This window comes from Esox lucius, chromosome 15 (genome assembly GCF_011004845.1).
Source record: "Esox lucius isolate fEsoLuc1 chromosome 15, fEsoLuc1.pri, whole genome shotgun sequence".
NCBI lineage: Eukaryota > Metazoa > Chordata > Actinopteri > Esociformes > Esocidae > Esox > Esox lucius.
In genome coordinates this window covers 34817093-34842496 of record NC_047583.1, presented here as the reverse complement: position 1 = coordinate 34842496, position 25404 = coordinate 34817093, and the positions used below count along the sequence as shown (strand labels likewise).

Sequence of the window (25404 nt, the reverse complement as noted above, 5' to 3'; positions counted from 1 at the left end):
GGAGGCAAACTAGGGCATGCAAAAGGTACAAGTGGTTTAACAGCCTCAGCCTGCACAAAAGCACAACTTACACCAATGCACCGTTTAACTTTTGTATTGAAAAGTTCGGCGAGTCCGACACCGTCAGACTCGCCGAATAACGGTGCGTTGAGGAAGGGTGCGCGATCAGAAGACAGCCAAAGGTGCCAATGTCCGACCATGGAAGTAGCCACTGATTGTCCGGTGCAAACTCTGTGCCTGGTTGAGGTGGAGAATAGCCTTAAGATATCCAGCTACCTCCCCGATGGGGTAGGTGAACGGTCTAAAATACGGGAGGTCAACGAGGTGAGCATTGTTGTTCGCCGCGGCCAGAGCCTGTGATCCCATCATGTAAGTCTTGCTAAATAGCTGCCCCCTGTAGCGGCCCTTGGTAAATGGCAAGGCAGGCTACTTCCTGCGCAACAGCATGCGGTGGCAAAAATATTCTTCATAACGACACGTCGAACTAAAGAATGGCGACGACAAAATGTTCAGGCTGAAGAGCAATAAGTAATCAGTAACACAGCAAAGCTGAATAAAAAGGGAGGGCGTTCTCTGGGCGCACGGGTCTTGTATAGAGGCAGGTGTGCCCTGATCGGCTGTCGCATCTTTGATAATGAGTTTTCAGTATGGCCTTTAACACGGCAAGGGTAAACCACTAGAAGCTAAAGCCACTCTAGGGGGCGGAGCTCCACAACATAAAACCGCCTAGCACAACAGTGGTGCCCAGCTTCCTGCAATCGCAGACCTATATTGGAAGCGGTGTCTGCGCAGGGCACTTTGGGTTCATCAGGAAACCTTTACACTCATGCCACCAACCGTTTGCCCTCCTTCCATCAGGCAGGTGGTACATGTCTCTTCAGTCCCGCACCAGCAGGCTCAGGAACTGCTTCTTCCCATCTTCTGTAACCCTGCTGAACACTGTGACCCAGAGAACTCTATGAACTCTGTGACCCATCACTTACCATACGACCTTGTGGTACTACTCCCTTGTACTACTCAGACTCTGCCTTGCTTTGCCTATGGACAATAATGGAAGTTTTCACTTGTTAAGGGTACATGTCTACCTCAGGAAGCTCACCGCTGCTATCCCTGCATTTCAGTTGCGTATACACCATTCAATTTACATCTTTGCACATTTAGAATTGCCGTTGTGGCTGCATTTTTTTTTTTTTACAGTTGTTACACATGCATGTCTACCTTAGGACCTCATTACTGCTATCTCTGCACCTCGGGTGCACATGCTCCCTTTATACATCACTCTTTCATTTTTAAATTGCCATTTTTACCCATGCAGCTATTATCCCAGTAATAACATAAACTATACATAATACTTGTAAAATTGATTAAACTGTGTAATACCCTCAATACATGTTCATATCATTTGATAAACAGAGATCAATAAAAAAAAAATTATGAAAGAATTCCTTATTTTTACTTCATAAATGGTTTTGGACATCAGAATTGCACATCACATCATTGGGCCAATTACAATAGCAGATTCTGTGGTTGTCAATTAATTAATACATTTTCACATTCATTAGAAAAATTACCCATCCTAACATTACAGAACCATTTATTTTTATATTTTATACTGAGTATTGAAATGATATGCAAATAATGTATGAACAGTCAGAATGGCCATTGTAGTAATAAAATTCAGGCAGTGTGTGTGTTAATGTCTCAGGCTATAGGTGTGGAAATGATTCCTGCTCTAAAGAATCCCTGAACATGTGCTTGTGTTATGGTATTCTGAATGTGTCATTACAGTTTTTCTCAATTGCTTAAACTGTTAAAATAACTTGCTTAAACTGGTTAATGTACCAGAATAACCAATGCCATTTATGTCATTTCCAAAAACACACACCTTTCCCATAACTGTAAACACTATTCACCTGTTTCCACATGTTTCAATATACAAAACTCTTTCTGCAAAACCTTACACAAAAGTCAGGGTTCGACATAAGGAATGACCCGATGGCCTGGGACCAGTAAAAAAGTATGTTGGGGAAGTTGATTGGCTAATCGCTGGCCCGTGGCAGTGGCTCTGTCTAGATCAGAAGTCAGCATCCTCAGCATACGGCAGACCACAGAGTGGCACGAAGCGCGTGAAACAAATGTTAGCTAACATTTCACAATCTTCACTTCAGCCACAAACGTTAGTAAAAAAAAGGAGTATGAGGCTAATATAAGAAAATGGGGTTTCCTGTTGTCATGGAAAACACAGTCCACCTGGGTGGAGAAAGGCGATGCTGGTATGTATTGCTTAGTTTGCTTGCAATTCCCAGCCAAGGCCGACCGAGGGGAACCAGGACCCATTTTTCAAGGGGACCCAGAACTATAGAAAATAGGAAAATAGCACGAACGGTTCAACAGTAATTTTCAGTCAGTTATCCTAATGATGTAAATTAGCAATTATACACAATTGTTTATAAACATGTAATATAATTCTTATTTAGGATAGCCACAAACCTCTAAAGTTGTTATTATAGGTTAATTGGCCCTAAAGCATGAACATTTTGAATTGAAACCTCTGTATTATTTAGCCTCTCATTGAAACACATGTTAATTTATGCAAGCTTTGAATGTTTATAATTACAAAAGTAAACATAGTATCAAAACTCTGAATACAAGCAACTCAAGTTGGACACTTTTTTCCCATTGAAATACATCGGTGGCTCATTTAAATATTGATAAAGTATAAAAAGTATAATAGCTATCAAAAAGTTCTGTTCAAGCAACAAGTTTGAGCACACTTCTTACCTAATAATAAGTATGGGAGAAACCTGTAGTTTGCTTGACTTTGGCAAGCACACCTAATATCTAGATTTGAGCTTTACAAGTACAGTTACAGCGGATTACTTTCATGCTTTCAAAGTAATTTAGGCTGGTACATTGGTACAGCGAAGTCTGATTAATCATATGTTTTTAAAAGATGAAAATTCTTTGAAGGCTGATATCCATGTTTGAGTAAAAGTAGCAAAAAATCATGTTGGCATGGCTACTCCAGTCGCAATGTTTTCTTATTTGAATCGGTGAGAAGTACAGGTACATCTAAGTACATCCATGTCTGTGTATCTGTTTTGGAAAGTATATCCTGTTGGAGTTATTTTTTGAAAAAAAATCCTGTTGATATGGTTACTTCAGTATCTTGAGTTTGGTTAAAGGTATTTTTGTGGGTGTTTTTCAGATTTACATAGCTGAGAAGTAGAGGAATATTTGAAGTAGTCATACTGTTTGTCCTATCTTGCTGGGAAGGTAGGTAAAATGACTGTGGTTAGGGAAATATTGCTTAATGTGTTGCTATGGTTACTGCAGTTGCAATATCTCGAGGCTGGTTGGAGATATTTTTGATTTAAATAGCTGACAAGGTGCTGATTCAACAAGGTGCTGAAAGCATTCTTTAGAAATGTTGGCCCATATTGATAGGATAGCATCTTCCAGTTGATGGAGATTTGTAGGATGCACATCCAGGGCACGAAGCTCCCGTTCCACCACATCCCAAAGATGCTCTATTGGGTTGTTATAGTTACTGTGGTTGCAATATCTCGATTTTGGTAAAAGTAATTTTTGTATTTGTTTCTGATTTACCTATCCGGGTATGTAGGAAAATATAGGAAATACTTTTACTTTTTGTTAATCTATTGAACTTGATAGCTTATAAACTGTAGGAGAAGATGCATCTAGAATTTTTGACTTTTTTACCATTCAAGTCTATGGACACATTTATCCCATTGAAATACATTGGTGGATCATTTAAATATTGATATAGTTTAAAAAGTATAACGGCTATCCAAAAAATCTGCTTAAGCAACCTGAGTTCGAGCATGTGGGACTTTTAGGAGTTTTGTGTTTATAGCTTTTACCTTTTAGGCTGTAGAGCTGGAAGAATAATAATAAGTAGTATTGCCTTTGGCAACCACTCCTAATAATAAGTATGTCATAAAACTAACCTGGGGTGTGCTCCTGTACCAACTTTTTTGAAACCTGTTGCTGGAATCAAATTCAAAGTGAGCATATATTATTTCAAGAAAGAATAACATTTCTCAGTTTCAACATTTGATATGTTGTATTTGTACTATTTTCTATTGAATATATGGTTTAAATTATTTGCACATGAATGCATTCCGTTTTTCTTTACATTTTGCACAGCCCTCCAACTTCTTTGGACATAGGGTTATAAAAGTAAAACCATGAGCATGTGTGCCAAATAGAGTCACACTGAGTAACACAAATCTAAATATGTCGTTATTTGTGCTTTTTGGTACTTTGTTGTGGCCACTCTGAATGTACTTGCATGTTATACATTGAAGCTCTTCTGAAACCAATACAATGCTAGAATGGATACAGTGTAGACATGGTTATTGTTGTAGATGGAAACATCTGATTCGTTTTTTTTATCTACATAGGCGTGCGGAGGCCTATTATAAGTCCTGTGTTCCAATGGCATGTTGTGTTTGCTAATCCACATTTATCATTTTAAAAGTCTAATTGGTCATTTGAAAACCCTTTTTCAATTATGTTAGCATAGCTGAAAACCGTTGTGCTGATTAAAGGAGCAATAAAACTAGCATTCAGACTTGAGTATCTGGAGCATCAGCAATTGTAGGTTCGATTACAGGCTCAAAATGTCCAGAAACAAATAACTCTCTTTTGAAACTGGACAATCTATTCTTGTTCTATTCTAAAGAAATGAAGGCTATTCCATGTATGAAATTACCAAGAAACTGAAGATCTCGTACAACAATGTACTACTCTCTTTCATGGAAAGAAATTACATTTCTAACTGACCCCAAACCTTTGCAAAGTTGTGTATGCATGAAGCAAAATCCTGGCCGGTTCAGGGACCGCCCACTGCCACCAGCACCTGCCTTCTCTTGGCGTTGCGGTTCAAGACACTATGGTTGTAACCAGCAAAAATAAAACGTACGAAAACATGGAGTTACCACCACCAGTTGCCTGTTTTGGTGTTAAAGCCCTTTAATATGCATTACTGACAGCGATTTCAAACTGTTTCATCTTTTAGGTGCAGCTGCTGTAGCTGATCGGCTCAATGGGAATGTGGTACCTCCTTCACACCACCTTAAATCCCAAGGGTTTGGAATACTCAAGAAATTGAGCATTTCTGTAGAGTTTGTGGTGACCATCAGCCTACTCTTTGCTTGGATTTCTACAGGATTTATGATGTTTGATATCATAGGATATAAGGGGGCCCCTGGTAAGTATATTTGTAATTTTTTCAAGTCTTAATGTGATAAGGTTAAGTACAAAATTATGTGAATTTTTATTTGATAGTTTTTTAATCCAGTATTCCTGAACAGTAAGAAACACAGTGAAAACCTTTTGATTACGTTCTCTAAATCTCAAATTAAGATGGATGTGTCCTTATTGACAGCAGTTTTGAATATGGTTTGATACCACTAGCTTTTGTGAGACTAGTTACAGATATTTACTATCCCCATAGTGGAAATAAAGTATATGCATTATAAGCACAACATTGCCCTAGTAATGTGTGCATGTTGTAAAGTGCAGTTAGCAGAAAAAAAATACTACACCAAAAATGCATATAATCGGTTTCATGTCAAAGAGAAGCCAATATCAATGTTATTTTTAGAAAGTAGCGATATCTGAACATGCAAAAAATGGCATGGTTGTATAATACAATATGTTTGTGTGCATTTGGCCACTTACTAACATAACATTTAATTGACAACCAACATAACATTTCATTGACATCCAAAAGAAATGCAGCAAGGTTTCAGTGGCATATACATTTTTAGGTTATACAATTCGTGAACATTTTAATGGTTGGATTTTGGTGTTGGTTATGTAAAAAACTATAAACAAGATGTCATAAAGTAATAAACAAAAAACGCTTTAAATTACGTTTCAAAGAGCTTACTGCCTATGCTCAGATTCTGAAGAGTTGAATGTTGCGGTGCTCAACACTAAACTTTCTTTTCAAAATGAATGTGTCTAATAAATTGTTAAACAGAAACAAGCTGTTAGACGTAACTGTAAATAAACATACTATATATTGAACATACATTGGTAGACCATGCAAACTCACAGAGCAGGGCCGCCAAGTACTGAAGTGCATGTAAAAATCTCTGTTGCATCACTCACCACAGAGTTCCAAACTGCCTCTGGAAGCAACATCAGCACAATAACTGTGCGTTGGGAGCTTCACAAAATGTGTTTCCATGGGTGAGCAGCAGTATGCAAGCCTCACATCAACTTGCGCAATGCCAAGCGTTGATTGGAGTGGTGCCACTGGACTCTGGAGCAGTGGAAACGTGTTCTCTGGATTGATTAATAATGCTTCAGTATCTGGCAGTCTGATGGACAAAACTGGATGTGGCGGATGCCAGTAGAACGCTACCTACTGGAGTGCCTACTGTAAAGATTTGTGGAGGAGGGATAATGGTCTGGGGCTGTGTTTCAGGGTTTTGGCTAGGCCCCTATGTTTAGGGCCCTATAATTTCCATGTTGTGGAGAACACGGACGGAATTATTGAAAGAATTATAAATGTTTTCGCTTTATTGTCATATTTGTTTTAATATAAAAAATACATAATTATAATATTGTCGTAATAGTACAAAAGGTGCAGTGTATCTAAAAGAACATCAGGCTCTGCCAGCTGTGAATGTAGAGCGATAACGTCCTGCACCCCATGTCCGGAGTATCAAACTAATGACAGTGAGGTCTGAGATACGTAACTGGCTGTGTCTGTGCACACACACATCAAGGTGTCACCTTGATATAAAAAAGGTCATTAGAGAATAATTTAGTTTCGGCAGCAACAATAAGACCTCTGTGGTGAAACGTTACATACATTCGGCAGGAATAACGACTTCCAATGGTTATTGTTCCTTAAAAATAAAGGTCTGCGGTGAAGTGTGTATTCAGTACATTTTTGAAAGAAAAACTATATGGGGAAAAATATAAACGAGACAAAAAAATAAAAATAATAATAGTTTACATAAGGTAAAGAATATTATAAGGTGGAGCAAATTGACAAATTGTAAGAGCTTCAGTAAGTTAATGTAGAGAACATTAAATGTAAAAAAAACATTATTTTAATGTTATTTTAATGTATTATTGTTGTTAATCTACTTGTTGTCATTACATTTGGAGAGAGATTGTGTTAAAAATCCAACCACATTATGTTGTTACTCCCCACCGTAATGTACAAGTAATCCTTTTGTTGCGGAAAAAACTATTCAGTCCCGCAGTGAATGTATTGTACGAAATACTCAGGAGAGTTTGAAAAGTTTGAAAATGAGAGCTTGTTCCACCTACAAAAATGTCATGTAATTTAAGTAAGTTTACTCATTGCACTTACTAAAATAAACTTCAGAATGTCCTTCTTTTATTTATTTTTTGTTGTTTGTGTATAAAACTAAAAAATAAAATGGAAAAAAAAGATTTTTTGAAAAGAACTAAACGAAATTGGCCAAAATATTATACAGATTTTATGGGGCCCTTTCAGTTCCAGTGAAGAGTCAAATTAACACTACAGGATACAAAGACATTTTAGACAATTGCACCCAATTTTGTGGCAAGAGTTTGGGGAAGGTCCTTTCCTGTTCCAGCATGACTGTACCCCTGCGCAAAAAGCTTGGTCCATGATCTCTTAAAACGGATGCTTGATTCTTATTCTATTATCAACACATGTTAACTTTTAAGAGTTAACATGAGTTGATAATAAAATAAGAATTATATAATAATAATTAACTGGATCCTCATATAGTATTATAATTTTTTCATACACAGTGTATTAAACAAATGTGTTGATTGTCTTTGACTACACTGCGTGCCTAATTATTAGGCAAATCGTATTCCTCAAGATTTATTTTATTGTTGAACAAATACAATGCTATCAATCAGTCCAAAATATAATTGAACATCAAATCTAAATGTTCCATCCATCCATTCCTCTTCTTCCGCTTATGCGGGGCCGGGTCGTGGGGGCAGCAGTCTAAGCAGAGATGCCCAGACTTCCCTCTCCTTAGACACTTCCTCTAGCTCTTCCGGGGGAGACATAGTCCCTCCAGCGTGTCCTAGGTCTTCCCCGGGGTCTCCTCCCAGTGGGACGGGCCCGGAACACCTTCCCGGGAAGGCGTCCAGGAGGCATCCGGAACAGATGCCCAAGCCACCTCAGCTGACCCCTCTCGATGTGGAGGAGCAGCGCCTCTACTCTGAGCTCCTCCCGGGTGACCGAGCTTCTCACCCTATCTCTAAGGGATCGCCCAGCCACCCTGTGGAGAAAGCTCATTTCGGCCGCCTGTATCCGGGATCTTGTCCTTTCGGTCATGACCCAAAGCTCATGACCATAGGTGAGAGTAGGAACGTAGATTGACCGGTAAATCGAGAGCTTCGCCTTGCGGCTCAGCTCTTTCTTCACCACGACAGACCGATACATCGACCGCATTACTGCAGAAGCTGCACCGATCCGTCTGTCAATCTCCCGTTCCATCCTTCCCTCACTCGTGAACAAGACCCCTAGATAATTAAACTCCTCCACTTGAGGCAGGAACTCTCCACCAACCTGAAGTGGGCAAGCCACCCTTTTCCGAATGAGGACCATGGCCTCAGATTTGGAGGTACTGATTTTCATTCCAATCGGCTGCAAACCGTCCCAGTGCATGCTGAATGTCCTGGATGTTTGAAGGGGCCAACACAACAACATCATCCGCAAAGAGCAGAGACAAAATCATGTGGTCCTCAAACCTGACACCCTCCGGGCCCTGGCTGCGCCTATAAATTCGTGCCATAAAAATTACGAACAGAACCGGCGACAAAGGGCCATTCAAATCTAAATGTTTAATGAAGGAAAAGTGAATTTTGATCTTTCTCAGGGGAATACATGTGTGCAGAATTATTAGGCTACGATTGGTATACATAATTATTAGGCAACTATTTAAAAAAACAAAAAAATTCCCGACTCACATGTTTATTCTCAATTTTTAAAGAAAGTGTAACAAATAAGTAACAACAAATTACAACGGATTAAAATGTTGGTCCTTGTGACCAATATAACCCCCCATCTTTTCAATACCTTCCATGAGCCTTCCATCCATGGAGTCTGTCAGTTTCTTGATCGGTTCACGATCAACTTTCACTGAAGCAGCAACCACAGCCTCCCAAATGCTGTTCAAAGAGGTGTATTGTCATCTCTGACCGTAAATCTCATGTTTGAGAAGGGCCCACAAATTCTCAATAGGATTTAAGTCAGGTAAGGAAGGGGGCCAGATCATTATTCAGTCATCTTTGTGGCCCTTGCTGGCTAGCCAAGCAGTGGAGTACTTGGATGCATGTGATGGAGCATTGTCCTGCATGAAGATCATGGCCTTCTTGAAGAAAGTATCTTCCAGAAACTGGCAGTAGGTTTGGAAGTTGAGTTTCAGTCCATCTTCAACCCGAAAAGGTCCAGCTACCTCATCCTTAATGATAGCAGCCCATACCAGTTCCCCTCCTCCACCTGGCTGGCGCCAGACTGAAGTGATGCCATGTGTCCATTAGTGATCCAGCCACGGGTCCATTTATCTGGTCCATCAAGAGTCACTCTCATTTAATCTGTCCATAAAAGCTTTGAAAAATGTGTCTTCAGGTATATATCTTTGCCCAGTCTATACAGTACGTTTCAAATCTTATTCAGTGGTGGTCGTGTTTCAGCCTTCTTGACCGTGGCTATGTCTCTAAGCACCTGACATGTTGTACTTCTGGACACTCCAAGTAGGATGCAGTTCTGGAATATGATGGCACTGGAGGATAATGGGTTCCTGGTAGCTTCACGTTTAATTCTTCTGAAGTTTTTTGCAGTTAATTTGCGTCTTTCTTCTCCATGCGTTTTTTGCATCCCAATTGACTATTCGCAATAAAACCTTTGATTGTCCAATGTTCACGCCTCAATAATTTAGCTATTTCAAGAGTGTTTCATCCGTCTGAAAAGCATTTTAAAATGTTTGACTTTTCAGTGTCAGTTAAATCTCTTTTTTGGCCCATTTTACCTGAGGTCATGAAGCTGCCTAATAATTATGCACGCCTTGATATAAGGTGTTATTCACTGTTTCCACATCCTCCTTCATGACAAATACATAGTACCTGAAAATGATTCAATCCAATGAGCATTCAGGATTATATGGTTTAGAAAATGTGCATAGAAATAATGATACGATCAGAATACTCACTTGCCTAATAATTGTGCATGCAGTGTACTACGCTACCTGCAGCCCAATATTCCACCCATATGATATCGTCATGATATATATACATTAATTTGAATATTTTTTTAGTCAATATATGGTATTATTTTGGCCCATTTCCAAAAGGAGAAATAACATTGTTCCAGGTAACGACCATGAAATAACATAGAAACAGCATGGGAACTACACATTAATAATTAACATGTTAATTAATATAGGCAAAAGAACACAGGCACTGCACACAGGAAGATTGGGAAAAAAGGCCAGCATCCCAGAGTCGCCTATTCACCATTGACATTGAGACTGGTGTTTTGCGGGTACTATTTAATGAAGCTGCCAGTTGAGGACCTGTGAGGCGTCTGATTCTCAAACTAGACACTAATGCTCAGTTGTGTGCAGGGGCCTCCCACTCCTCTTTCTATTCTGGTTAGAGACAGTTTGTGCTGTTATGTGAAGGGAATAATACACATCATTGTACAAGATCTTTACACTGAGGGAATATTTTCTATTTATCCTCTGCTGATTTTGTACATTTGCCCACTGACAAAGAAATGATCAGTCTATAATTTTAATGGTAGGTTTATTTAAACAGTGAGAGACAGAATAACAACAAAAAAATCCAGAAAAACCCATGTCAAAAATGTTATGAAATGATTTGCATTTTAATGAGTGAAATTATTCGACCCCTCTGTAAAACATGACTTAGTACTTGGTGGCAAAACCCTTGTTGGCAATCACAGATGTCAGACATTTCTTGTAGTTGGCCACCCGGTTTGCAGACATCCCACTCCTCTTTGCAGATCTTCTCCAAGTCATTAAGGTTTTGAGGCTGACGTTTGGCAACTCGAACCTTCAGCTCCCTCTACAGATTTTCTAAGGGATTAAGGTCTAGAGACTGGCTAGTCCACTTAATGTGCTTCTTCTTGAGCCACTCCTTTGTTGCCTTGGCCGTGTGTTTTGGGTCATTGTCATGCTGGAATACCCTTCCATGACCCATTTTCAATGTCCTGGGTGAGGGAAAGGGGTTTCTCACCCAAGATTTGATGGTATATGGCCCCGTCCATCATCCCTTTGATGCGGTGAAGTTGTCCTGTCCCCTTAGCAGAAAAACACCCCTAAAGCATAATGTTTCCACCTTGGTGTTCTTGGGGTCCAAGGCAGCATTCCTCCTCCAAACAAGGTGGGTTGAGTTGATACCAAAGAGCTTGATTTTCGTCTCATCTGACCACAACACTTTCACCCAGTTCTCCTGTGAATCATTCAGATGTTCATTGGCAAACTTCAGACGGGCCTGTACATGTGCTTTCTTGAGCAGGGGGACCTTGCGGGCGCTGCAGGATTTCAGTCCTTCACGGCGTAATGTGTTACCAATTGTTTTCTTAGTGACTTTGGTTCCAGCTGCCTTGATAAAAATTGACAAGATCCTTGTGATGGTAATTCCATCGATCAGAATTTTCTAAGGAGTACGTACAGAGACAAAATTCTCTTGGCACAATTAATAGTTTATTTGCAAATAGAGAGACACGTCAAAAGCTTACAGGATAATCATCTGAGGAATCTCTAAAGCATTTGGAAATACATTCGATACTTAAAGAGGAATGGGTGGGGATTAGAATCTGCATGGTCATACCACAAAAACAACACGTTCCTTATCCATCGTACCCCTTGTTGTGTATCTTCCTCTATCCTGTCCTAAGACTCATTGTTCTGCATCTATCCCCATCCGGCTAAATATTTACGTTTACCGCAGCACCTCATACTTCCTTTACCACAGAACAACCGACATTCCTTTTCTTATCTAAACATGGGGACTCAATACATTAATCAATAAAAAGACATCAGTTCAAGACATTTCCATAACATCCTCCCGTGTAGTTCTGGGCTGATTCCTCACCGTTCTCATGATCTTTGCAACTCCACAAGGTGAAATCTTGCATGGAGCCCTAGACCGAGGGAGATCGACAGTTCTTTTGTGTTTCTTACATTTTGCGAATAATCACACCAACTGTTGTCACATGTCTCACCAAGCTGATGGCAATGGTCTTGTAGTCCATTCCAGCCTTGTCTACAATCTTGTCCCTGACATCCTTGGACAGCTCTTTGGTCTTGGCCATGGTGGAGAGTTTGGAATCTGATTATTTGAACTCACATTAAAATTATAGACTCATAATTTCTTTGTCAGTGGACAAACGTACGAAATCAGCAGGGGATCAAAAAAATAAATCCCCTCACTGGAGTTTCTTGGCAAGTTATAGACTGATGAAGTATAGACTGATGAGTTTCAGAAGAAAGTTATTGTTTTCTGGCCATTTTGAGCCTGTAATCAAACCCACATTTGCTGATGCTTAAGGTACTTAACTAGTCAAACGAACACCAGTTTTACTGCTTCTTTAATCAGCACAACAGTTTTCAGCTGTGCTTGACCAATGGCTGTGTCCATGGGTGTGCCAGTGTTTGATTACCTTTTTCTGTACACAGCTCTGGAAAAAAATTAAGAGACCACTGGACCTTTTTCTGTCCTTTCCCAAAAAGTTGAAAAGGAAAGTTTTGAGTGAGGAACTGCACCTGTTTGAACTCGTTACCTGTATAAAAGACACCTCAATCAAACAGACTCCAACCTCTCCACAATGGCCAATACCAGAGAGCTGTGTAAGGACATCAGGGATAAAATTGTAGATTTGCACAAGGCTGGGATGGGCTACAGGACAATAGGCAAGCAGCTTGGTGAGAGGGCCACAATTGTGGGTGCAATTATTAGAAAATGGAAGAAGTTCAAGATGATGGTCAAGCTCCCTCGGTCTGGGGCTCCATGCAAGATCTCACCTCGTGGGGCATCAATGATCATGAGGAAGGTGAGGGATCAGCCCAGAACTACACGGCAGGACCTGGTCAATGACCTGAAGAGAGCTGGGACCACAATCTCAAAGAAAACCATTAGTAACACACTACGCCGTCATGGATTAAAATCCTGCAGCGCACGCAAGGTCCCCCTGCTTAAGCCAGCGCATGTCCAGGCTTGTCTGAAGTTTGCCAATGACCATCTGGATGATCCAGAGGAGGAATAGGACAAGGTCATGTGGTCTGATGAGACAAAAATTTAGCCTTTTGGTCTATACTCCACTCGTAGTGTTTGGAGGAAGAAGAAGTTCCGGTCTGGAGAGTGGCCTAGCCAGTCTCCAGACCTGAACCCAATAGAAAATCTTTGGAGAGAGCTGAAAGTCCCTATTGCCCAGCAACAGCCCCGAAACCTGAAGGATCTGGAGAAGGTTGGTTTGGAGGAGTGGGCCAAAATCCCTGCTGCAGTGTGTGCAAACCTGGTCAAGAACTACAGGAAACGTATGATCTTTGTAATTGCAAACAAAGGTTTCTGTACTAAATATTAAGTTCTGCTTTTCTGATGTATCAAATACTTATGTCATGCAATAAAATGCTAATTAATTATTTAAAAATAATTCAGTGTGATTTTCTGGATTTTTGTTTTAGATTCTGTCACTCACAGTTGAAGAGTACCTATGATAAAAATTACAGACTTCTACATGCTTTGTAAATAGGAAAACCTGCAAAGGAACCCTTTCGAAAACCATTGTCTGTGAACACTGTACATTGCGGCATTCAGTAATGCAAGTCAGAACTCTACCATGCAAAGAAGAAACCATACATAAAGAACATCCAGCGCCTTCTCTTGGACAAAGCTCATTTTAAGATGGACTGAGCCGTAGTGGAAAACTGTCCTGTGGTCTGACAAATAAAAATTTGAGATTATTTTCAAGAATCATAGACACATCGTCCTCCGGGCTAAAGAGAAGAGGGAACACCCGGCTGTTTATCAATGCTAATGCAAAAGCCAGCATCCGTGATGTACCGGGGTGCATTAGTGCACAAGGCATGAGTGACTTGCACTTTTGTGAAGGCACCATAAATGCTGAACAATATATACCGGTTTTGGAGCAACATATGCTGCCATTCAGACAATGTCTTTTTCAGGGAAGGCTTTGCTTATATCAGCAGGACAATGCCAAACCACATTCTGCACGAATCACAACAGCATGGCTCAGTAGTCCAGACTCAGCCTTCCTGCAGTCCAGACCAGTCCCATATTGAAAACATTTGGCGCACTATGAAATTACATATACAGCAAAGGAGACCCCGAACTGTTGAGCAGCTGAAATCCTATATCAAGCAAGAATGGGACAGCATTCCACTTTCAAAACTACAGCAATTGGTCTCCTTAGTTCCCAAATGCTTACAGATTGTTGTTAAAAGAAGAGGTGATGCAACACAATGGTAAAGATGCCCCTGTCCCAATTATTTTGACAAATTATGCTGGCATCAAATTCTAAATGGGCATGTATTTTTCCAAAAACAATAACATTTGTCAGTTTCTACATTTGATATGTTGTCTTTTTATTATTTTCAATTAAATATAAGGATAAATGATTTGCACATATCATTGTATTCTGTTTTTAGTAGCAATTTTATGCAGCGTCCCAACTATTTGGAAACAGAGTTGTATTTTGATTACTACATGACCGCATGATATGAGGATTTACTGAAATCTAGAGAAAGGGTACAAATATTTTTTGTTGCAACTTTACAGATCCATGCAAGGAAACCAGCTTTAAATAATTTTCTAAAACCCTAATTACCAATGGTTTTGCAGACATTCAAGATGTCATTTCGGATCCCATGAAAGCTGTTAGTGCTGCTGTAGAGGGAATGTCCAGCATGTTCAGTGGGGCTCAAGGTATTTTGTCTCAATCATTATGTTATGCAGAATTTAGCACATTAGAAAAAAAATTGTGATTTAACATGCTGTACATGTTTACAGAATTAGTATTTGCTCCTGATTGGACTCTGGACCCCATGGATTTTATCAAAGATATGAAACATTCATTTGTGGACTACATCTCTGATAATGAAGGTAACATCCAGAATACATTTCAAATGGTTTTGTGAATTTCTTTGAGGGGTGTGTGTAAATAAAGTCTTTTGATTCCCTATTGTTAAAACTAATTGCAAAATGATTACTATGAAAAACACCTATCCGTTGCCACCATTCGAATGTACTACATTAAACTTTTAGTTGAGATCTGTAGCTACTAATTTATAAATTATTGTAAACCTATGTTGAACTTTTTTTTTCTTCAGGAAATTTTTACCTGAGCTACATTGACCCAGTGATTATTGGCAGAGGTGTGTTCAATGTCACCAATAACTCTGTATGTGGAATTGTGGGTTATATACACAGCACACTGGGGGTTTCATTTGATGCCATATTGGATTTCCTGCAAGGTATGTACACTTATTTAAAATAAATGTTCTGGTTTTCATATTATGTTACCTTTGATCGTTTTCAAAACTACTATTAATATCCTTAATATATGGGGTTTGCCCCCTTAATTTTGTTTAGCCCTTATCTATGCAGTCAGCATCCAAGCAATGGAAGTAGGAAATGTTTTCACTGACTGGACAGCTTCTAAGAGGACATACATATGGGACCTGCTGCCAGGTAGACACTTCTATTAAATTATGTACTGCAAATAGTAAAAAATAATGAATATACTATGGGACATTTCACTTCATACATTTTTAAACAGATTTACATCAAACAGTGAACCTTGTTGTTGTCCGAAGAAAATTTACCATTTTCTTTGAGCAGAAGAACTTGCTTGTGGATTTCCTAAATTGCTGTTTGGTGATAAAGGTACATTTACTGTGTTTGAGGTTGTAGAATGTAAAGTTAAGTACTGGTAAGAATATATATATTTTTTTTTTATATATTTGAGAATTCTTATAAAGATGTGATTTATAACCAAATTACAGTTGTTATCATGGAGAAAATGCTTATGTAATTTATGATGACAATATTATTTAAAGCTAAACTTAGAAACCATAACAATCCAATCATACCCCCCATGTTTTGATTAAAAGCAGAAAAGTAATCTGGTACTGAGAACCAGTAAGAGAAATGGTGCTGGTTCGCTGTACCAGTTGAAAAATATTGTAATGTACAATAACAATCCCAAATAAATTCTTAAATGACATCATGAGATTTTACAGATTTTACTTAAAAACTTTCACCAAAGGCTCCATTGCAAGAATGCAATCTGAAATTATGAAAATGGCTGTTAATTTCAGCTACCTATTCTTGGTCTGTCCAGACAAGAATAGAGAGTTTAGAACTGTTAGCGTTTAACCAACTTGAATGTGCTTCACTGTTGCCCTACATCACTGTCACTTCACACACACAGTCCCACCCTTTAGTCTTCAATCCACATTCACTAGCAGTTCTGAAATCCAAACAATATTTTGCCCAATATAATGCGCAGTCTAGTTCTGATTTGGCGACAGAATAGGCATCATGTAATATCAAACTGATCAGTCTTGTTTTTTCTTTGACAGAAGGCAAGCAAGGTAGCTACAATTTTCTAGTCAACACTTCAGAAAAGACTATGATCTGTCATTTTACCAAAAATAAAAAGGACATTTTATGAACAATATAGTAAGGTGTCTGATAACTGGGGTTGATGGCTGATAAATGTAGTCAAATTTAACTAGCTGAAAATAACACTGAAATTCTCACAGACATTTCATTCGATGACAGGCAGGCTAATGTCTTTTTTCGAATCATAATATAAACCTTGCTTAAATAGAGCCAAATAGGTCTATATGCCTTTGCCTGTGAATTTGTAATATTGTTTTAAATTATTACAAGGCGCTTTGAGTTTAAAACAATGTATCCATTGAGTCAAAGCACAAGCCAAGTTTCTTTGCAACATTGTAATTAAGTGTTTTCAACACAGCACAATATTGCTAGTGAGAGTGAGATGAGAAGGCAAACAGAATATAATTTGCACAAGCCAAAATACAAACCTGTTTCTAAAGAAGTTGTGATGCTGCGTAAAATGTAAATAAAAACAGAATGCAATGATGTCCAAATCATTTATGTTCAATAGAAAATAATATGTTTTGCATTTTACACAGCTTCCCAACATTTTACATAGCTTCCCAACAGCTCATAGTGTACAATGAATTGTGAGTGTGGAAAGAGTCAACACATCAAATAACTGACAGCTAATTAGACTTAAAAAAATGCTTGTGAACCCACAGACTAGCACCAGTAGGAATTTAAATTTACTTTTGCCTCTGATTAAAAGCAAGAAGAAAGGCTTAATTTGATGGTCATTTTATGTTCACCTACAGTATCCTATGAACTGTTGCCTTCAAGCAATGAACACTGATCCCTCAACAGTTTTCAGAAAAATATTTGGGGTATTAAGCTGAACAGCTGGCTTATTGAGTACCTCCAACTTGCTTGATAGGCAGTATAATTGTACTTCTAATTAATAACTAAATTAGCAAGTTCCTTTTACTGGAGGTTATTTTCAGGGGACGGTATGAATTTGCTTGGCAAGTGATTAACTTCTTTTGAAGCTTTGTCTGTCAACATTGAACTCTTCTTGTTCATGGTTAACATAGTTATTATTCATTAACAATGTTTAATAGAACACCTCAGCTGATGGTTATTTTTGTACCTTTAGGTGTCATTCCTGAGATTAACTTTGACTCCAGCAAAGTGGTCACAGATGCAGTGTTTGAGATTGCAAATAGGAAAAATGTGTTCCTGGCTTATCTGTCCAACATGGTTATTGATGATAAAGGTATGCCTGGTTATGCGTGAACATAATACTTTCTGTTCACACAGTACTGTACATCAATAAGTTAATGAATTATTAATATACAGTATGATTACGTATTCACTCTTACAGCTATAGTTATCTATTAAGTGATCTATTAGTTAATTAATCTGATCAAGTAACTTAAATGTAATCATATCTCTGATAACCACATGCTTTTCACATATAATATTTAATATACAGTGATATAATATACATTCCCTGTATATCTCAATATATGTTCTTATGTTCTTTATGTTCATTGACTAACACATGTCTATTTTCTTTTGGGTTGTAGATGAAACTACAGCATCAGCATCTGGTATACATGTGATAAGGAAGAAAGGTTGTTTTTGGTTAATTTCTCAATATTGCTGCACTCTTAGGATGTAGTATTTTTAGTTGATTTAATTAAATCACATTGTAAGACAAGAACACAATTATTTGCTGTAACAATTTTTAAATACATGAACCTTTTTTTTTTCAGCACAATGTGTTGTAAGGTTTACACTTGGGTGTGGCTTTAACAAAGTAGGGTGAAAGCCATAGTTGATTTCAATATATACAGCAGGTATAGAAAGTCACCACTTCTTTTGAAATTTTCAGCTTTTGTTGCCAGAAATGAAACAACATAAAATCTGTCTTTTTCCGGCTGTATTTACACAGAGTAACCCTCAATACCCAAGTGAAAAATACCCTATTTGGAGAATATGTATCACCAACAATATGCATTGTGAATGACTGATGTGGTTGAAGGCATAGTAAACACTATCTGTGTAACAGTTGCATTAAGTTCAAACCCTTACTAATGGTTTTAGCAAAAGTATTACCATCTAAAAATATAAAAACAGTCGTAAACATACAAGAAAGAGCAAATTGTAAAGTTTCGTTTTGTAGTCTGAATGCCTTTAATTTGAGATAATCTAAATGCCTAATGTTTAAATTATTTAGTGTAACCATGCTGATTTACAATTATGTTGATTGATAATATTGTTAATTTCCCTAAACAATATTTTTTTTCTTTTTACTTCCTAGGAGAGTTTTTGCCACCCCTGGAAAAAGGTATGTAGCAATCATTGAAAAACCAATTGCCACCACTATGAAAGGATGATCTTTTTGAGTTACAAATACAATTGGGATAATGTATATTGTGCTAATGTTGATACACTTAACATTTAGAAATTGTCAAAATTTAATTTCAAAAATAAAGTCAATGTTTTATTTTGACATAATTAGGGGTCCAAGCAGCAAAGCTATGGAACCCTATTGTAATTGTTAATTTTTATCATTATTAGGGGTCCAAGCAGCGAAGCTTTGAAAATCTATTGTAATTGTTAGTTTTATTATAATTATTATTTTTGCAAGTTCACCTACTTCTGCTGGCATATTTTTATGTAACTTTTCAGGTTGATATAGGGCTATCTCTGGCTCTGATTGCCCTAGAGACATAATACAGGCAACATATGATGCAGGAGCAGGAGCTGAACAATTAGCTTTTCATCCATTCTGAATTTTATTTATAAGTTAAAAGTTTTCACAGGCCAGACATTTTTGCCAATCTTCTCGAAAATGTGCACTGATGATCTTCTGGCCAAGCCTCCATTAGATAAACAAAATGATCTAATGGATTTTTGCCGGACCGCGTAAGCGCAGCCGGCCAAGAAGAGTGAATGTCACTCACTGAGTGAGTGAGTATGTGACTGACTGCCCCTTGTTAAATAGCGTAGTGGTTAGTGAAGCAGACTTGTGAACTATAGGTTACAAGTTCGTTTATGGTTATATTGCGACTGTTTCTGGTGGATTTTCGAAGTACGCATCCATGCATGCGTTTTGGGTCAGGATAGACAAACACATTTGCTGGCGTAACATTCAGTAGTTACGTTATATTAAGCCTTAACTGAAACTGTATCCGGTTATATTGTGACGGTTTCTGGCATGGAAAAGTTCATCTTCAGTCTCGCTAGCAATTGCTCAATTCTTATGATTATTCCTAGGAAGTTAGTTGATACTAGTAAGCCTATTACTGGCTAATAAGCTGTTAAAACCGTCAGTGGCAAAAGCAATACAGTTCATAGATGCTATGGTGGAGGTTAACTTAATATGAAACGTTAGTCAGTTCAACACAATCCTCAATGGAGTCTAGCAACTTCTGAAACGTGTAATGCCGTGGCATAGTGGTTAAAGACAGTGCCTCTCATGTGGAAGACCTAAGTTTGAATTTGTTGAGAGCAACGACATTTATTATTTCTGGTAGATTCCACGATTCTGTTGTCTTTTCACTTGATGAAAAAGTTAGTTTTGTCACCTTTATTGATAGTTATTGTATAAATGTAATTCACGAATGAAAGAAAAAAGTATGTTGTTTGGCCATGAAAGAAAAAAATACATTCTTATGCCATGAAATGAAATACCTTTGGCAGACTCACTTGCTCAATCAATCAATCAAATGTTTTATAAAACCATTTTTACATCAGAAGTTGTCACAAAATGCTTATACAAAACACCCAGCCTTAAACTCCAAAGAGCAAACAACAGTAGTGTTGAATTTCAGTGGCTAGGAAAAATCTGCAACACAACCAGGAGGATTTTGGACAGGGACAGCAATGTATTCCTTAGGTTTTATAGTGGAGAAGGAGAACCGACCATACTCCCCAGCACAATAATATAGCAGCGTAAGACCTTGGGGCTGAGACGGGGGGTCCAGTGATACTGTGGCCCTATCTGGGGGAGGCCCCAGACAGGGTCTAATACACCTATTCTTAACGTTTTTTACCTGTGGGCCGGGAGGGCCGCGGGACCAAACAAGTTATCAATTGAAGACAGCAGAATGACCACTGTTGTAAGACAGCTGCAATACACCATTACACCACTAGTGGCAGTAATGCCTCTGTTAGTTGTTGACTATCACGCGCCAATAAGCAGAAGAAGACACTCAGTCAACCGTAGCCTGTTATGGAAAAGTTAATATGGAGAAGTTTTTAAAGCGGAAAAGTGGAGACCAAAGTCGCGCCAACCCGGCACAAAAGTCAAGATTTTGCCGCAAATACAATCCTGACTTCATTAAGTATGGATTTGTGAATGGAGGTGACGAGGCAGAGCCGAGAGCCCAGTGTGTGGAGTGTGGGCTGATGCTATCCAATGAAGCACTGAAGCCTTCGAAACTAAAGCGGCATCTAGAAACCAAACATCCATCGCTTGTGGGAAAGTCGGTGGAATTTTTCAAGCGAAAAGAAAATGGGCTTCAGATGCAGAAAAAGTCTGCTGACTGGAACTTCTAAATGCGCTTTGAAAGCCAGCTACCTCGTAGCCAGATGAGTGGCACAGACTAAGAAAGTATTCACTATAGCGGAGGAGCTAGTTTTACCTGCCGTTGGAGAGGCTGCTGCAAAAAAACTGCTAACCGTCCCTCTCTCAAACGACACTGTTAGTCACCGTATCGCGGACATGGCCACAGACATACAGCGTCAGTTGCTTGAAAGAATAAAAAGCAGCCCATTTTTCTCTTTGCAACTAGACGAGTCAACTGATGTTACAAATTCTGCACTGCTACTTGTTTTTGTTCGCTATCGCTGGGACAGTAGTTTGCACGAAGACATACTGTTTTGTGGAGAGCTACCCACACGGACTACGGCTCAGGAATGTTTCGGCTGCATGGATAACTACTTCAAAGAGAACGGCTTCGACTGGCAGAACTGTGTTGGGGGTGTGCAGCGATGGTGCAGCGTCAATGACAGGCAGGCATCACGGTGTCGTCAGACAGATACTTGATCGTGCCCCAGAAGCTAAATGGACCCACTGTTTTCTTCACCGTGAAAGCCTTGCGGCAAAAAAAATGACACCAGAGTTACATGACGTGATGGATGTAAGTGTGAAAACTATAAACTTCATTAAAAATAATGCTGTGAACTCCAGATGTTTTGCCAAACTTTGTGAAGGCTTGGAAGCAGATCATGTCCAGCTGCTCTATCACAGTGAGGTGAGATGGCTCTCAAGAGGACTGGTCCTCAAGCGTTTGTTTGAACTGAGGAATGAGGTCCTATCTTTTCTCACTGAGAGAAATTCTCCTTTTGCACATTATTATGCCAATGCACAGTTTACAGCTAAACTTGCCTACCTCTGTGACATTTTTTCACTGCTGAATCAGTTGAATGTCTCACTTCAAGGGAGAAATGGCAACATATTTTTTGTTGCAGATAAGGTTCAAGCTTTTAAGAGGAAACTTGCTTTGTGGATTAAGAGGGCTCAGGAAAAAAGGATGGACATGTTTCCCCTTATGTCTGACTTTTTGGAAAACTCCCCCCAGGTAAAGATTAGTGACTTAGTCTCACAGCACCTCTCACAACTGGCAGTGAAATTTGATGACTACTTTCCTGAGGATCCTAGAGAGGGACACATGTGGATTGTGGACCCATTTTCTGTGGATCCCACTAAAAATGATGTTGCTTTGCCCTCACATCTGGAATCTCAGCTTCTGGAAGTAGCCACTGACAGTACTTTAAAGTTGCAGTGGGACAGACTGGATCTGGGCTCCTTCTGGATTGCTGTCTCAAAAGAGTACCCCTGTCTAGCACTGAGGGCTGTGAAACTACTCCTCGCATTCACAACTACATACCTGTGTGAATCAGGATTCTCCATTGTGGCCACAACTAAGACCAAGGCCCGAAATAGAATCAAAGCAACACTGGAGGCTACTCTGAGAGTGAGCCTTTCCCCCATTCCACCCAGGCTGGACCTGATCATGTCTGTGAAGCAGGCCCAAGTGTCTCATTAAGAGGGGAACATAAATAGAGTTGTAGCTTGTCCAAATTGGACTGTTGTGACTGTTATTGTTCATTTAGGTCTTCCTAGGTCTTCCCCGGGGTCTCCTCCCGGTGGGACGGGACCGGAACACCTTCCCAGGAAGGTGTTCCGGAGGCATCCGAAAAAGATGCCCAAGCCACCTCAGCTGACCCCTCTCGATGTGGAGGAGCAGCGCCTCTACTCTGAGCTCCTCCCGGGTGACCGAGCTTCTCACCCTATCTCTAAGGGATCGCCCGGCCACCCTGCGGAGAAAGCTCATTTCGGCCGCCTGTATCCGGGATCTTGTCCTTTCGGTCATGACCCAAAGCTCATGACCATAGGTGAGAGTAGGAACGTAGATTGACTGGTAAATCGAGAGCTTCTTTCTTCACCACGACAGACCGATACATCGACTGCATTACTGCAGAAGCTGCACCGATCCGTCTGTCAATCTCCCGTTCCATCCTTCCCTCACTCGTGAACAAGACCCCTAGATACTTAAACTCCTCCACTTGAGGCAGGCACTCTCCACCAACCTGAAGTGGGCAAGCCACCCTTTTCCGACTGAGGACCATGGCCTCGGATTTGGAAGTACTGATTTTCATCCCCACCGCTTCACACTCGGCTGCAAACCGTCCCAGCGCATGCTGAAGGCCCTGGTTAGAAGGGGCCAACACGACAACATCATCTGCAAAGAGCAGAGACGAAATTGTGTGGTCCCCAAACCTGACACCCTCCGGCCCCTGGCTGCGCCTAGAAATTCTGTCCATAAAAATTATGAACAGAACCGGTGACAAAGGGCAGCCCTGCCGGAGTCCAACATGCACTGGGAACAAGTCTGACTTACTGCCGGCAATGCGGACCAAGCTCCTGCTTCGGTTGTACAGGGACCTGACAGCCCTTAGCAAAGGACCCAGGACCCCATATTCCCCAAGCACCCTCCACAAGATGCCGCGAGGGACACAGTCGAATGCCTTCTCCAAATCCACAAAACACATGTGGATTGGTTGGGCAAACTCCCATTAACCCTCCAACACCCCGTAGAGGGTATAGAGCTGGTCCAGTGTTCCACGGCCCGGACGAAAACCACACTGTTCCTCCTGAAACCTCATTTACAAATTATTTATTTAATTTGAAAAATATTTTAGAAACATATTGTTTGTTTTTATTTATTTTTGTTTGTTTTTATTTATTTTTATTGATATACTTTTTCTATATATTTATTTTTTTCTCAAATAAAATTGTTCTTGATGCAGACTGATTTGTCCCATGAATTGTGTGTTTGGCATCTTGTTGTGTGCAGGTTTACATATACATGAATAATGAACTGATAAACTGCAAGTGAATTTCGTTAAAGTATTGAATACAAATCAAACCACGGGTGAGATCAATAAACCAATACAGTGCTAATATTTGAATGGGCCCTGGGCCACTTTGTATTTTAAAATTTGGGCCCCGATATCAAAAAGGTTAAGAACCCCTGGTCTAATAGACAGGAAATCAATCCACCCACATTGCCAAACATCAAGCATCAACCAAAGGATTCTAGCAGCCGTGTGCAGCACTAATTGATGTTTATTTATTGATTTATCAGGGTAACCGGAAAGAAGAGCATTGCAATAATCTAATCCAGAAGTAACAAAAGCATGGATTTGTTTTTCTGCATCCGTTTTTTCTAGAACGTTTCAGATTTTTGCAATGTTTCGAAGAGAAAAATAAGCAACTCTTCAGACATATTTTATATGTTCATCAAAGGAGAGGTCAGGGTCAATGGCAACGCCAAGGTTTCTTACAGTGTTTTGGGATACGACCATGTAGCCGTCGAGGTTCACAGTGAGATCTGCCAACAAAGCTTTGTTTCTTGGGTCCTAAAACAAGCATTTCAGTTTTTCTTCAGTTTTAAAGAAAGAAGTTCTCTGTCATCCACTTCCTAATATCTGAAATGCATGCTTCCAAAGTAGCTAGTTTTGGGGCTTCTCCATGCTTCATTGAAATATATAACTGTGTCATCAACATAACAGTGAAAGTTGACATTGTGATTCTGGATTACATCACCCAGAGGCAGCATATACAGTGAGAACAATAATGGGCCCAAAACCTAGCCCTGAGGAACACCAAAGCATACCTTTGATTTGTCAGAGAATATGCCATCCACACATATTAACTGATATCTTTAAGATAAATAAGATTTAAACCAGGCTAGAACATGTCCACGTAGCCCGATATGGGTTTCCGTTCTCTGTTAGAGAAGAGAGTGATCAATAGTGTCAAAAGCAGCACTAAGATCAAGAAGCAACAGGAAGGATGTGGAACCTTTAGAAGGTAATTTTTTACCTTCATGAGTGCAATCTCAGTACTATGATGGGGTCTGAAACCAGACAGGAGCATTTCATAAATGTTATTTGTCTTCAGGAAGGCATTCAGTTGTTGGGAAACACATTTTTCTAAGATTTTTGAGAGGAACAGGTTAGATATTGGCCTATAAATGTTTAACATGTCTGGATCCTGATTATATTTTTCAAGGAAAGGCTTAATATCCAACATTTTTAGTGAGTTTGGAACACATCCGGAGGAAAGGGAGCAATTTATTATGTTCAACATTGGCTGACCTAGCACAGGAAATAGCTCCCTATGTAATGTTGTAGGAAACGGGCCTAGCTGACAATTTGTGGGTTTAGAACTTATTACAAATTTTGTGAATGTGTCGAGTGATACAAGATAAA

General features: G+C 39.5%; 1 protein-coding gene across 1 annotated transcript in view; it reads left to right on the top strand.

Moving 5' to 3' along the window:
- si:ch211-266g18.10 (trichohyalin) overlaps positions 1–25404 on the top strand; it is a 139789-nt gene that overhangs the window by 17262 nt on the left and 97123 nt on the right. Inside the window, exons 2-9 of the mRNA XM_034297417.1 lie at positions 5045–5236; positions 14887–14970; positions 15055–15147; positions 15375–15518; positions 15637–15735; positions 17768–17887; positions 18201–18248; positions 18938–18964. Of these exons, the coding sequence (XP_034153308.1) occupies positions 5045–5236; positions 14887–14970; positions 15055–15147; positions 15375–15518; positions 15637–15735; positions 17768–17887; positions 18201–18248; positions 18938–18964 (807 nt within the window). The remainder of the gene's footprint in view (positions 1–5044; positions 5237–14886; positions 14971–15054; positions 15148–15374; positions 15519–15636; positions 15736–17767; positions 17888–18200; positions 18249–18937; positions 18965–25404) is intronic.